Here is a 14,216-nt window from a genome sequence, read left to right as displayed (position 1 = left end):
AGCAGAAATGTACACCTACACTGTTGACTAGAGAGGCCAACTTTCATTTCTGGGAAGGGTGGCATAAGAGCACAGCCAACATAGGCTGTGCCGAGTGACATCCTTGAATCAGCATTTTCCCTGGGTGTCCTGGCAACATTTCCCTCTCCAGACTGCCATGCCCACTTTGGGGTTGTTCCTCTCTGGCTGCAGGTCATCAGTGGAGTCTGTGGGTGCATTACACTGAAGAGTCTCTTCTACATTACCATCAGAGGAGTTTCTACAATTGAGGGCCCTGTGCCAAGGTCTGCACCCAGCGGAGACCAATGTAGATCCTTGGTCAATTGTTTAACATTATAAATATCAGGGGGTAGCCATGTTAGTCTGTATCCACAAAAACAACAAGGAGTCCGGTGGCACCTTAAAGACTAACAGATTTATTTGAGCATAAGCTTTTGTGAGTAAAAACCTCACTTCTTCAGATGCATGGAGTGAAAGTTACAGATGCAATCATAAATATACTGACACATGAAGAGAAGGGAGTTACCTCAAAAAGTAGAGAACCAGTGTTGACAGGGCCAATTCGTTCAGGGTGGATGTAGTCCACTCCCAACAATAGATGAGGAGGTGTCAATTCCAGGAGAGGCAAAGCTGCTTCTGTAATGAGCCAGCCACTCCCAGTCCGTTTTCAAGCCCAAATTAATGATGTTAAATTTGAAAACAAATTTTAGTTCTGCTGTTTCTCTTTGAAGTCTATTTCTAAAGTTTTTTTTGTTCAAGTATAGCTACTTTCAAATCTGTTATAGAATGTCCAGGAAGATTGAAGTGTTCTCCTACTGGCTTTTGTATGTTACCATTCCTGATGTCCAATTTGTGTCCATTTATTCTTTTATGTAGGGACTGTCCGGTTTGGCCAATGTACATGGCTGAGAGGCATTGCTGGCACATGAGGGCATATAGAACATTAGTAAATGTGCAGCTGAATAAGCCTTTGATGGTGTGGCTGATGTAATTGGGTCCTCTGATGGTGTCGCTAGAGTAGATATGGGGACAGAGTAGGCAATGAGGTTTGCTACAGGGATTGGTTTCTGGGTTAGTGTTTTTGTGGTGTGGTGTGTAGTTGCTGGTGAGTATTTGCTTTAGGTTGAGGGGCTGTCTGTAAGTGAGGACTGGCCTGCCTCCCAAGCTCTCTGAGAGTGAGGGATTGTTTTCCAGGATAGGTTGTAGATCGTTGATAAAGTGCTGGAGAGGTTTTAGCTGGGGCTGTCCGTGATGGCCAGTGGTGTTCTGTTATTTTCTTTGTGGGGCCTGTCCTGTAGTAGGTGATTTCTGGATACCCGTCTCGCTCTTTCAGTCTGTTTCATCATCTCCCCAGGTGGGTACTGTAGTGCCAAGAATGCTTGATAAAGATCTTGTAGTGTTTGTCTCTGTCTGAGGGATTGGAGCAAATTCGGTTCTATCTTAGGGCTTGGCTGTGGACAATGAATTGTGTGATGTGTCGTGGATGGAAGCTGGAGGATGTAGGTAAGTATAGTGGTCAGTAGGTTTCCGGAAATGGGTGGTGTTTATGTGACCATCACTTATTTGCACTGTAGTGTCCAGGAAGTGGATCTCTTGTGTGGACTGGTCCAGGCTGAGGTTGATGGTGGGATGGAAATTGTTGAAATCCAGGTGGCCTCCTTCCCATGGGTCCATATGATAAAGATGTCATCAATGCAGTGCAAGTAAAGGAGGGGCGCTAGGGGACGAGAGCTGAGGAAGCGTTGCTCTAAGTCAGCCATAAAGATGTTGGCATACTGTGGGGCCATGCGGGTATCCATCGCAGTACCACTGACTTGAAGGTATAAGTTGTCCCCAAATCTGAATTGGTTGTGGTTGAGGACAAAGTCAAAAAGCTCAGCCACCAGGCGTGCCGTGGCCTCATCAGGGATACTGTTCTTGACAGCCTGTAGTCCATCCTCATGTGGAATATTGGTATAAAGAGCTTCTACGTCCATGGTGGCCAGGATGGTGTTTTCAGGAAGATCATCAATGCATTGTAGTTTCCTCAGAAAGTCGGTGGTGTCTCGAAGATAGCTAGGAGTGCTGGTAGCATAGGATTTGATCTGTATATTATTTGTATCGTAAATTCCTTCTACTGAAAGTTCCCTGGTAGAGAGATTGTGCTTTCCTGTGTGCACACAGTACCTAGCGTGTAAGTTATTCTGACTGTAGTATGTGGGTACTATGGTAGTACAGATAAAACCACCACCACCTCCATCCAAACATGCACACCTACACAAACAATTTTAATTTCAAATATCTATGTTATTATACAGGAATTATTGCAACTTTGTTCTTTAAAAAACAAACAAAAAAACAAAAACAAACACCACACACCTATAGTTTCATTATAAAGACCATAGGTAGAATCCTGTTCCATTGAGTTCAATGGAAAAATTCTCATCGACTGCAGTAGAGCCAGGATTTTACCCTGTAATTCAGTGCTGAGCTAATGTTTACTAATTTACTATCATCCTTGAATTCCATGCTTTAGACCAGTGTTTCCCAAATGATGGGTCCCAACCCATCAATGGGTCACAGAAAGGTTCTAGATGGGTTGTCAAATCCAGGGATATATTTTCCTGGCAAAAACAAACATACAGGGGAGCTCTCAGAGGGAGGGATGTTGGAGAGTGAGGCCACCCCACACCATAGTGGTGGCTCAGATCCTACCAGGCTGGAGCTGGGGCGTTCAGAGCTGCAGCGCTGCACAGTACTCCATCATGATGGAGGGGCAGCCAGACCAAACCTGAATGGCATTGCAACCCCATGTGCAAACTCACAACTCCCAAAGTGGGGAGCTGTGCCAAGCCCTGCAGGAGAGGAGCCGCCACTGTAGGCAAGTGTGGACTGGGCTTGTTCTCCAACCCCCCAGCCTCCAGGCCTCCCCTAAACACCGGGCCAGGATGGGATGAGGGTTGTGATGTTGAAGCAGAGGGTGCATATATGTAATGGAGGGTTGCAAAGAGACAAAATGCAGTTGGTGAACTGCCTTAGTAAAGAGTTTGAGAACCACTGCTTTAGACAAAATTGTCAAACGTTTAGAAGGATAGAAATAATAATACCTCTTGACGCTTGATTTCTTTGGATGTAAGCATCTGATTGACACAAACATCAAAGGTCTCACTCCACAGCTTGCTGTCCCTCCTTTTTGTGCTAGCAGGGGGTACATTTCGAGACCACGGTCGTGGGGTAAACAGATCAGGGCGACTGTCACTACGGAAACTGATAGAACGCTAACAAGAAAAGACAAATGTTAGAGAGATCAGTTTGCTCACATTTCATTTCAGATTCCCCAAAGAAATATATTTATAAGAAAAAGTTGCATATTTTTGCAATCAAATGGTTTACATAAACTATTAATTCCAATTTTTCGAGGATATTGGCACTACAACCTTTTAATTTTAGTACTAGGAACATAAGAAATGGCATGTGAAAGCATGTTTCTGGCCCATCTATAGTTCAATAACCTCCTTCCTGCAGTGGCATACATCTGTTCTCTATCCTCAGTGTGTATAGGACTAATGTGTACATTCTATGTAGAGCATTCATACACATTGCAGTCAATAAGAACAGCCATACTATATCAGACCAATTGTCCATCTAGTCCAGTATTCTGTCTTCTGACATTTGCCAAAGCCAGATGCTTCAGGGGAATGGACAGAACAGGCAACCATCAAGTGATCCATCCCGTCAACCACTCCCAATCAGAAGCTAGGGACACCCAGAGCATGGGGTTGCATCCCTGACCATCTTGGTTAATAGCCACTAAACTCCATGAACCTAATTCTTTTTTAAACTTTTAGTTTTGGCATTCATAACATCCCGACAATAAGTTCCACAGGTTGTGTGAAGAAAACTTCCTTTTGTTTGTTTTAAACCTACTGCTTATTAATTGCATTGGGTGACCGCTAGTTCTTGTGTTATGTGAAAGAACACACATCACTCCTTACTCACTTTCTCCACACCAGTCACGATTTTATAGACCTCTATCATATTCCCCTTTTAGTTGTCTGTTTTCAAAGCTGAAAAGTCTGAATCGTTTTCTCTCTCCTCCTAGGGAGCTGTTCCATACCGTTAATCTTGGGGTTTTTTCCAACCTTCTCCGTACTTTTTTCAATTCTAATCCATCTTTTTTGAGATGGGGTGACCAGAACTGCACACAGTATTCAAGGTATAGCCATACCATGGATTTATATAGTAGCATTATAATATTTACTGTCTTATTACCTATCCCTTTCCTAATGGTTCCTAACATTGTTAGCTTTTTTGATTGCTGCTTCATATTAAACAGATGTTTTCAGAGAACTATCCACAATGATTCCAAGATCTCTCTCGAGTTGCAACAGCTAATTTAGATCCTATCATTTCGTATGTAAAGTTGGGATGATTTCCAATATGCATTACTTTGCATTTATCAACATGAAATTTCATCTGCCATTTTGTTGCCCAGTCACCCTCTTTAGTGAGATCCCCTGTAACTGTTCGCAGTCTTCTTTGGACTTAACTATCTTGAGTAATTTTGTATCATCTCCAGATTTTGCCACCTTTCTCCAGATCATTTCCAGTCAAAATGAACTGCTGCAGTAGTGGCATATTGGTACAATATATCAATGTAACTTGTAAGTAAAAATAGATCAAGTTCCTAAAGAAATAAAATGAGATATCTATTCAATAAATACCTAAAGAGTTGTAATTGAGCCATATCCATCAGCCCAGATCTGCGTACCCATGCAATAATTTTAGATACCGATTCAGCAGTTGTAGGGCAGGCCAAATCTCTAATATTTTTATTAGGTTGAATAATTCTATAACTTCATTTTATGCAAATGACATTTTTTCTAAATTGCAGGAGTCTGTCTTTCCTCCTCACTTCCAAGACAGTATTTTGTTCATTTTTGTGATTAAAGTAATTAACTGGTATTGAATACAAAAGGGCTAGGCTCAGATTTGATACACTGGGGTAAATCTGGCAACTAGTGTAACTTGGATACTATCTTATACAAGGTAGTAAAGTACAATATTTGCTAAATAAATTGTTCAGTTATATTTAGTTTATCGTTTTAAAGATTTAGAGATGAAATCATTCTACATATTATTTTGGAAGAAAAATTCAGGTATTACAATATGAATACATGGTCAGGGTATCAACATGAAGTGGATAAATTCATCTTTCACTGTTTTATATCTTCTTTAAATCCAGCCTGTAGTCCTCAGCATGATGAATCTATTGGTTAAAATCCATCCTATTCAACAGCACAAGTTTCTTTCTGCTCAAGGAAAGTGCAGTTCTGAGATGCAATAATTTAACAGACACTCAGGCAACTAGAGGGAATAAAGCCTGAGAAAATGCCACAGTACAACAGACTAAACTTTAGTTGCCCAGGGAAAGATGTCCTCAATCCTAGTTTATTTGCCCTGTTCATTTGCCTGTTATTTGCCCTGACCTACACAGAACAGATTATGGAGGAGTCTGCACACTAGTTGTCTGCACTATTCTAGGTATATCCATAAACAGGATTCAATGCTTAAAAAAAAAAAATCACACCCACACAAAATAAACTTTAAATGAATACATTGGTCTGGAGTTAGAATTTCACAACACTAATAACCACTGTACATTCATCATCACATAGCAATGAGAGGCAGTAAGGTGATTAAAACATGAAGTAGAGTTATTAATAAGATAACGTATTTACAGCTTGCATATTTTAAATTAGTTACAAGAGTGCCAAAAAGGAAAATTACTGAAAAATTCATTCAAATTCGGGCTGTCGATTAATCGCAGTAAACTCGCATGATTAACTCAAAAATTAATCGCGATTAAAAAAAATCACAATCACAGTTTTAATCACACTGTTAAATAGAATACTAATTGAAATTTATTAAATATTTTGGATGTTTTTCTACTTTTCATATATATTTTATTCTGTATTGTAATTGAAAGTGTATATTCTTTTATTACAAATACTTGCCCTGTAAAAATGGTAAATAGTAATTTTTCAATTCACCTCATACAAGTACTGCAGAGCAATCTTTGTTGTGAAAGTGCAACTTACAAATGTAAATTTTTTTTGTAACGTAGCTGCACTTAAAAACAAAACAAACGTAAAATTTCAGAGCCCACAAGTCCACTCAGTCCTACTTCTTGTTCAGCCAATCGTGAAGACAAACAAGTTTGTTTACATTTGCAGGAGATAATTCTGCCCTCTTCTCATTTACAATGTCACCAGAAAGTGAGAACAGGCATTTGCATGACACTTTTGTAGCCAGCATTGCAAGGTATTTACATGCCAATTATGCTAAACATTCGTGTGCCCCTTCATGCTTCGGCCACCATTCCAGAGGACATGCTTCCATGCTGATGATGCTTGTTAAAAAAATAATGCATTAATTAAATTTGTGACTGAACTCCTTGGAGGAGAATTGCACGTCTCCTGCTCTGTTTTACCCGCATTCTGCCATGTATTTCATGTTATAGCAGTCTCAGATGATGACCCAGCACGTGTTCATTTTAAGAACACTTTCACTGCAGATCTGACAAAACGCAAAAGACAGCTATAGCACTAGACCCAAGGTTTAAGAATCTGAAGTGCCTTCCAAAATCTAAGAGGGATGAGGCGTTGAGCATGCTTTCAGAACTCTTAAAAGAGCAACACTCTGATGCGGAAACTACAGAACCCGAACCACCATAGAAGAAAATCAACCTTCTGCTAGGGGCAACTGAGTCAGATAATGAAAATGAACATGCGTCGGTGTGCACTGCTTTGGATTGTTATCGAGCAGAACCCGTCATCAGGATGCATGTCCCCTGGAATGGTGGTTGAAGCATGAAGAGACACATTAATCTTTAGCACATCTGGCATGTAAATATCTTGCAAAGCCAGCTACAAAGTGTCATGCAAACACCTGTTCTCACTTTCTGGTGACACTGTAAAAAAGAAGCGGGCAGCATTATCTCCTGCAAATATAAACAAGCTTGTTTGTCTTCGCGATTGGCTGAACAAGAAGTGGGACTGAGTGGACTTGGAGGCTCTGAAATTTTACATTGTTTTGTTATTGAGTGCAGGCTTTTGTTTTTTTACATAATTCTGCATTTGTAAATTCAACTTTCATGATTAAGAGATTGCACTATGGTACTTGTATTAGATGAATTGAAAATACTATTCCTTTTGTTTTTTTTATAGTGCAAATACTTTTAATAAAAAATAAATGCACTGTACGCTTTGTATTCTGTGTTGTAATTGAAATCAGTATATTTGAAAATGTAAAAGACATCCAAAATATTTAAAAATAGTATTCTCTTACTGTTTAACAGTGCAATTAATCATGGTTAATTTTTTTTAATTGCTTGACAGCTCTAATTCAAATGAAACTAATGGTTGTGGCTTCCATTTGATAGAATTAATAACCATCCTACCCAAAGGCATTTTCATACACAAAGAAGCCCTTCAGTTGGTGCGCACAATGTTTTTTTCAATTATATCTTTAGAGATAGGAAGCCCCTATGAAGTCACAAACAGAAGTGTGTGAAATGGATGTACACCTGAAAAAAAGGAAATGTGTTAATAGTTGGGATGATAGGGGGAGCAATGTAATCATCAACAAAGTTTAGCTTAAGGTTCATATCCTTTAAGTATTTGTGATGGGTCATTCTTTCCAAACCTTTTGCACTGCCTTACTTCTTAGCATTTAAATGTAACATGTTAAACCCAACCTGTGTTAGCCTGTTGTCATATCAAGGAATGTTATCTTTCAAATTTTATATAATTTACCATATGCTATTTTTGGAACAACCAAGTCTAGATGATGTGTGACTGCTATCTCTGTATCAGTGGAATAGCTGACCCTAAACCTCAGAGCAACCACCAAAGAATCTGCCTGAAGTCACACTTGAAAGTTAAATGTTCCATTTGCCTGATTTTTTTAATGAAACGTTTTGACAAAATGCAAAACAAGTTTCACTTTTTCAACAAGAGTCCAAACTAAAAGTTGATATCTTGAGTCCTTAACATTGCTTATTTTCAACAGACCCTTTATTAATATCACTACAACAATGACAATTCTATGGATTTTCTTTTTCATATCCTTCCTCTAGGGTGCCTGAAATACTCCAGGTTATTTAAAGACTATATCTTTTTCTTGTGGTTTTAAGCACTATTTTATATAGTATAATCACCTTTCTTTTGCCTTGAGTAAGGGCAGTTTTAACCATAAATGTTACTCTTGTTTCTCAGTTGAAGGAAGCACATTCAATGGTTAGCTGAATTTCAATAGCTGAATTTCCCCTCAGCAAGACCTCAGTAAAGTATATAACAGTCAATGCCTTCCTTAACATTGGTAAATACAATATAATTTTTCCAAGTGTCAGAGGACATATTGTGGAAATAGAGGTCTTGTCTTTACAATTAACTCTGGTTCCTGTATAAAAAATAAGCAAAAATAATCCCATGAGATCTTTTTGTGAAAAAAGACTGAGTTTTAATTGGATTATTAAAAAAATATTTACATCCGTGTTGCAAAACTTTGAAGATCAGGTGCTAGGCTTTCTTTATTTAAAAATTCAAATATATTGCATGCCTAATTTGTACTTGCAATAATTGAGACTGTGCATGCAAATTAGATATTTGCAAATGCAAATTGCCTGGTCAAAGGAGAAACAGAGGTAGGGCTATTCGATCCACAATTCACCAACCATCAGGTCTACAGCAGCCTGGAAGAGTGGCTTTACTGCCATTCCATAATGCAGAGTAGTATATTTCTTCCATCCATTCCTCTCCCAGAGCACAGCTCCTTTACTCAGGCTGTGTGCTAAAGAAAGGATTTATCCTCATAGTGAAAAGTGTAAAGATTCATATAATCAATTCATAACATTATTTATACCTGTGCAGAAATAGTTTAAAAACAAGCTAAGCACTGGGATGCAGAGGGTAATCCACCTTTACACTAACTAGTAGTAGTGATGTAAATTTCAGTAGAATGTTAGAATTTTTCAAGCTTTTTCTGTGGGCCTCTGTTGTCTAGTGTGGGGAGGAACAGTAGACACTGTAGGGGGAACTAGCAGTCCTGAAGACCTGCTACTCTGTTCCAAAACCACAGTGGCTAACTGAAACCAGTAAGAACCAAATTTAAGTATTCAACTGGTATCTCCACTAGGGAGTGATAGCTCTGGAGATTTCAGTGCAAAGTCCAATTAGTTTCATATTAATAATAAGTAAGGCTACAATTATGTCACGGAGGTCATGAAATCCGTGACTTCCATTGAACTCCATGGCATTTTCTGCCCTGGGGCTAGAGCTCCCAACCAGCCTTGCCCTTGCAGCTCCCAGCCCCAACCTGGCAAGGAGACCCACCGCAGCTGCCCAGCCGCAGCTGCAGCCACAGCCAGGCAACCCTGCAGCTACCAACTGCCCGCAGGCCCCGCAGCAGCCCAGCCACAAGGGCAGGGGAACCCCAGAGCTCCCACGCACCTCATGGTGGGGTACCTGGGAGCCCCAGCAGCAGTGGATGCTGAACCTACATTTTGTCAGGGATATTTTTAGTGAAAGTCAAGGACAGGTCCCAGGCTGTCGAGAATTTTTGTTTATTTCCAGTGACCTGTCCGTGACTTTTACTAAAAATATCTGTGACAAACAGCCTTAATAATAAGGAATTGGTGTTTTTACTAAAGCTAATCCTAGATTTCTGTTGACCCTACTTATGTGACTGGAGCAACTCTCTCAGGCAAAATGTCTATGAGCTTTAAAAGAGTTTAATAGAAGTGCTGATGTTAGATATTGAAACTGAATCTATGATCTGAATTTATCATACAGTAAATGGTTTTCTGCACTCTCTAGATCAAAATGCCAACATTGGGATCTTTAAAAAAAAAAAGAAGAGATTTCCCTTCAGGCATCTTGAGGAACTGTCTTGGTGTCTCAAGATATATAAGAATCATTCAGAGTCCCTATTTAGCTTCATAATTTTACATGCATATTGAATCAGGATATATTGATCCTGGATAGATATAAACTGTTCAGGAAGAATAGGCAGGGCAGAAAAGGTGGGGGAGTTGCATTGTGTGTAAGAGAGCAGTATGACTTCTCAGAACTCCAGTATGAAACTGCAGAAAAACCTGAGTGTCTCTGGATTAAGTTTAGAAGTGGGAGCAATAAGGGTGATGTCGTGATGGGAGTCTGCTATAGACCACCAGACCGGGGGATGAGGTGGACGAGGCTTTCTTTAGGCAACTAACAGAAGTTACTAGATCACAGGCCCTGGTTCTCATGGGGGACTTAAATCACTCCAATATATGCTGGAAGAGCAATACAGCAGTGCACAGACAATCCATAAAGTTTTTGGAAAGTGGAGGGGACAATTTCCTGGTGCAAGTGCTCAAGGAACCAACTAGGGGCAGAGCTCTCCTTGACCTGCTGCTCACAAACAGGGAAGAATTAGCAGGGGAAGCAAAAAGTGGATCGGAATCTGGGAGGCTGTGACCATGAGACGGTTGAGTTCAGGATCCTGATATCTGATTTGTATGCACAGTAAGATGCACAGGAAGAAAGGAGAGCAGCAGAATATGGATCCTGTACTTCAGAAAAGCAGACTTTGACTGCCTCAGGGAACTGATGGGTAGGATCCCCTAGGAGAACAACATGAGGGGGAAAGGAGTCCAGGAGAGCTGGCACTATTTTAAAAGAATCCTTATTGAGGTTGCAGGAACAAACCATCCCGATGTGCAGAAAGAATAGTAAATATGGCAGGCGACCAGCTTGGCTGAACAGTGAAATCCTTGCTGATCTTAAACACAAAAAAGAAGCTTACAAGAAATGGAAGCTTGGACAAATGAACAGGGAGGAGTATAAAAATATTGCTCAGGCATGCAGGAGTGAAATCAGGAAGGCCAAATCACAACTGGAGTTGCAACTAGCAAGGGATGTTAAGAGTAACAAGAAAGGTTTCTACAGGTATGTTAGCAACAAGAAGAGAGTCAATGAAAGTGTGGGCCCCTTATTGAATGAGGGAGGCAACCTAGTGACAGAGGATGTGGAAAAAACTAATGTACTCAATGCTTTTTTTGCCTTAGTCTTCATGAACAAGGTCAGCTCCCAGACTACTACACTGAGCACTGGAGAGGAGGTGACCAGCCCTCTTTGGAGAAAGAAGTGGTTCAGGACTATTTAGAAAAGCTGGATGAGCACAAGTCCATGGTGCCGGGTGCACTGCATCCGAGGGTGCTAAAGGAGTTGATGGATGTGATTGCAGAGCCATTGACCATTATCTTTGAAAACTCATGGCAATCGGGGGAGATCCCAGAAGACTGGAAAAAGGCTAATGTAGTGCCCATCTTTAAAAAAAGGAAGGAGGAGGATCCAGGGAACTACAGGCCAGTCAGCCTCACCTCAGTCCCTGGAAAAGTCATGGAGCAGGTCCTCAAGGAATCCATTTTGAAGCACTTGGAGGAGAGGAAAGTGATCAGGAACAGTCAGCATGGATTCTCCAAGAGCAAGTCATGCTTGACTAACCCAATTTCCTTTTCTGATGAGATAACTGGCTATGTGGATGAGGGGAAAGCAGTGGACATGTTATTCCTTGACTTTAGCAAAGCTTTTGATATGGTCTCCCACAGTATTCTTGCCAGCAAATTAAAGTAGTATGGGCTGGATGAGTGGACTATAAGGTGGATAGAAAGTTGGCTAGATCATCAGGCTTAACGGGTAGTGATCAACGGGGGTGGCTCCTGGTATCTAGCTGGCTGCTGGTATCAAGGCAAGTGCCCCAAGGGTCGGTCCTGGGACCGGTTTTGTTCAATATCTTCATTATTGATCTGGAGGATGGTGTGGATTGCACCCTCAGCAAGTTTGCAGAGGACACTAAACTGGAGGAATGGTAGATACCCTGGAAAGTAGGGATAAGATAGAGAGGGACCTAGACAAATCAGAGGATTGGGCCAAAAGAGGTTCAACAAGGACAAGTGCAGAATCCTGCACTTAGGACGGAAGAATCCCATGCACCGCTACAGACTAGGGACTGAATGGCTAGGCAGCAGATCTGCAGAAAAGGACTAAGGGGTTATAGTGGACAAGAAGCTGGATACGAGTCAACAGTGTGCCCTTGTTGCCAAGAAGGCTAACAGCATTTTGAGCTGTATAAGTAGGAGCATTGCCAGCAGACTGAGGGACGTGATCGTTCCCCTCTATTCGACATTGGTGAGGCCTCATCTGGAGTACTGTGTCCAGTTTTGGTCCCTAGACTACAAGAAGGATGTGGAAAAATTGGAAAGAGTCCAGCAGAGGGCAACAAAAATGATTAGGGGACTGGAGCACATGACTTATAAGGAGAGGATGAGGGAACTGGGATTACTTAGTCTGCAGAAGAGAAGAATGAGGAGGGATTTGATAGCCGCTTTCAACTACTTGAAAGGGGGTTCCAAAGAGGATGGATCTAGACTGTTCTCAGTGGTAGCAGATGACAGAACAAGGAGTAATGGTCTCAAGTTGCAGTGGGGGAGGTTTAGGTTGGATATTAGGAAAAACCTTTTCACTAGGAGCGTGGTGAAGCACTGGAATAGGTTACCTAGGGAGGTGGTGGAATCTCCTTCCTTAGAGGTTATTAAGGTCAGGCTTGACAAAGCCCTGGCTGGGATGATTTAGTTGGTGTTGGTCCTGCTTTGAGCAAGGGATTGGACTAGATGACCTCCTGAGGTCCCCTCCAACCCTGATATTCTATGATTCAATGATTGATAAAGTAACAAGTTGCAGTGGAAGCGAGACAGAGTTAACCTCTATCCTCAGTGCTAGTTAGTTATGTTTGAGTACTATTTGATCTCTTTCCCAGTTTGTAAAGTGAAGGACAAAGCTGTGAATGGGATTAAAAGGTGGTGAAATAAATAAATCTCTGTAGTCATTGTAGTTAGTCTAGATTGATAAATCAGATTGAAGGGATAAAGATTTGTGTCAAATGGATAAATGGATACCAGTAGATGGATAAAATGTACCAGCTCAGTACTGAGTACTCTGCTGGTGTACAAAAATGGTACCTAGTATGGTAAAAATGAAACCAATGCTGTATTTTTATCATCATCCAGTCTACTCTGCTATAGGAAGCAGAAACGCATCAGATATGAGTAGTCAGGAAAAAGAATTAAACTAATTACTACAAGCTTCCTTTGTGGAAAATGCTGATAAACCATTTGCAAAATAATAATATTGAGAAATAAACAATCAAATCTCTCTATTAAAAATACCAAAAATTTCTGGAGTAGCTAAGAATACATCTAAAAAGAAGCACTATACTGTCCTCAGACTTAGAGCATGTTCTCCCTGAATCTGCATGTGGAATATCCATTAATATAAATGGAAATTTCACATGTGGCGCTAGGGGAAGTCATACCCTATGGATTCTCTCTCCTTTTACATATTTCTTCCTTTCAAAAAGGATTGTATATGACGCTTTTGTTAAACATTTACATAGGAAATTCAACATTTTTCTAAACTTTTATAGCAAAGTTGCAGTGGTTTGTGTTTTCAGACTTCTTTGTTGATGGTGGTTTTCATCACGTTATTGAAGCAAAGAATCCATTGTTAACTTGTGCAAAAAAAAAAATCTTTCTGGACTGAGAGCTACAATATATTGATGCTACTGCCATGTGGAAAACCTCAACATCTTGAATACACCCTAATGGTGTACTTAAACACTCAAGGACTAGAAATAAAAAAAAAATACAGTGAAGAGACTATCGCTCTAGAGTGGAGTGGCAGTCACTTCACTTCACATATGGGCATCAGAGGATTTGGGTGTTGTTTTTAATTGACAATCCTAGAGATTAACAATATCCCATATGGTTGAACAGAACATGTATAGCAATGGCAGTGCAAGTTTCCTGACATCAATTCACCGATGTGCCTCTAAACAGTTTCCTAAGGGACCACCTTGGAGTGTGAGAAAGTAGTCTTCTTGCTCATTCTGTTGTTAGCCTCACCTGAAACTGCTAATAAAGAGGCTTTTAGGACCAACTGTGGAAGGTGGCATCCATGCAAAACCACTATCACTAGGAAATGGATTTAGTAATTTCAGCTCTTTTTGTGAGAAATAGTGCTCAGCCAAATAATTAATATATATTCCAGATACAATGACCTGAGATGGACTTAGATCTATTGCCTGGAAAATAAAAAGGTCCATGCCCCTTTACAGATCCTTCAAACCACGTAGTT

At 40.5% G+C, this 14,216-nt stretch overlaps 1 protein-coding gene across 8 annotated transcripts in view; it reads right to left on the bottom strand.

The window, feature by feature from the left end:
* The window catches only part of ARHGEF3 (Rho guanine nucleotide exchange factor 3), a 298,685-nt gene that overhangs the window by 42,089 nt on the left and 242,380 nt on the right, over positions 1-14,216 (bottom strand). For all 8 annotated transcript variants that reach the window (XM_038408883.2, XM_038408884.2, XM_038408886.2 and 5 more), the window contains one exon: positions 3,087-3,257. In XM_038408883.2, coding sequence (XP_038264811.1) covers positions 3,087-3,257 — 171 coding nt within the window. The remainder of the gene's footprint in view (positions 1-3,086; positions 3,258-14,216) is intronic.

Source organism: Dermochelys coriacea, chromosome 7 (assembly GCF_009764565.3).
Source record: "Dermochelys coriacea isolate rDerCor1 chromosome 7, rDerCor1.pri.v4, whole genome shotgun sequence".
Taxonomy (NCBI): Eukaryota; Metazoa; Chordata; order Testudines; family Dermochelyidae; genus Dermochelys; species Dermochelys coriacea.
The sequence above is the reverse complement of the archived record's forward strand: the minus strand, read 5'-3'. Positions and strand labels throughout refer to the sequence as shown.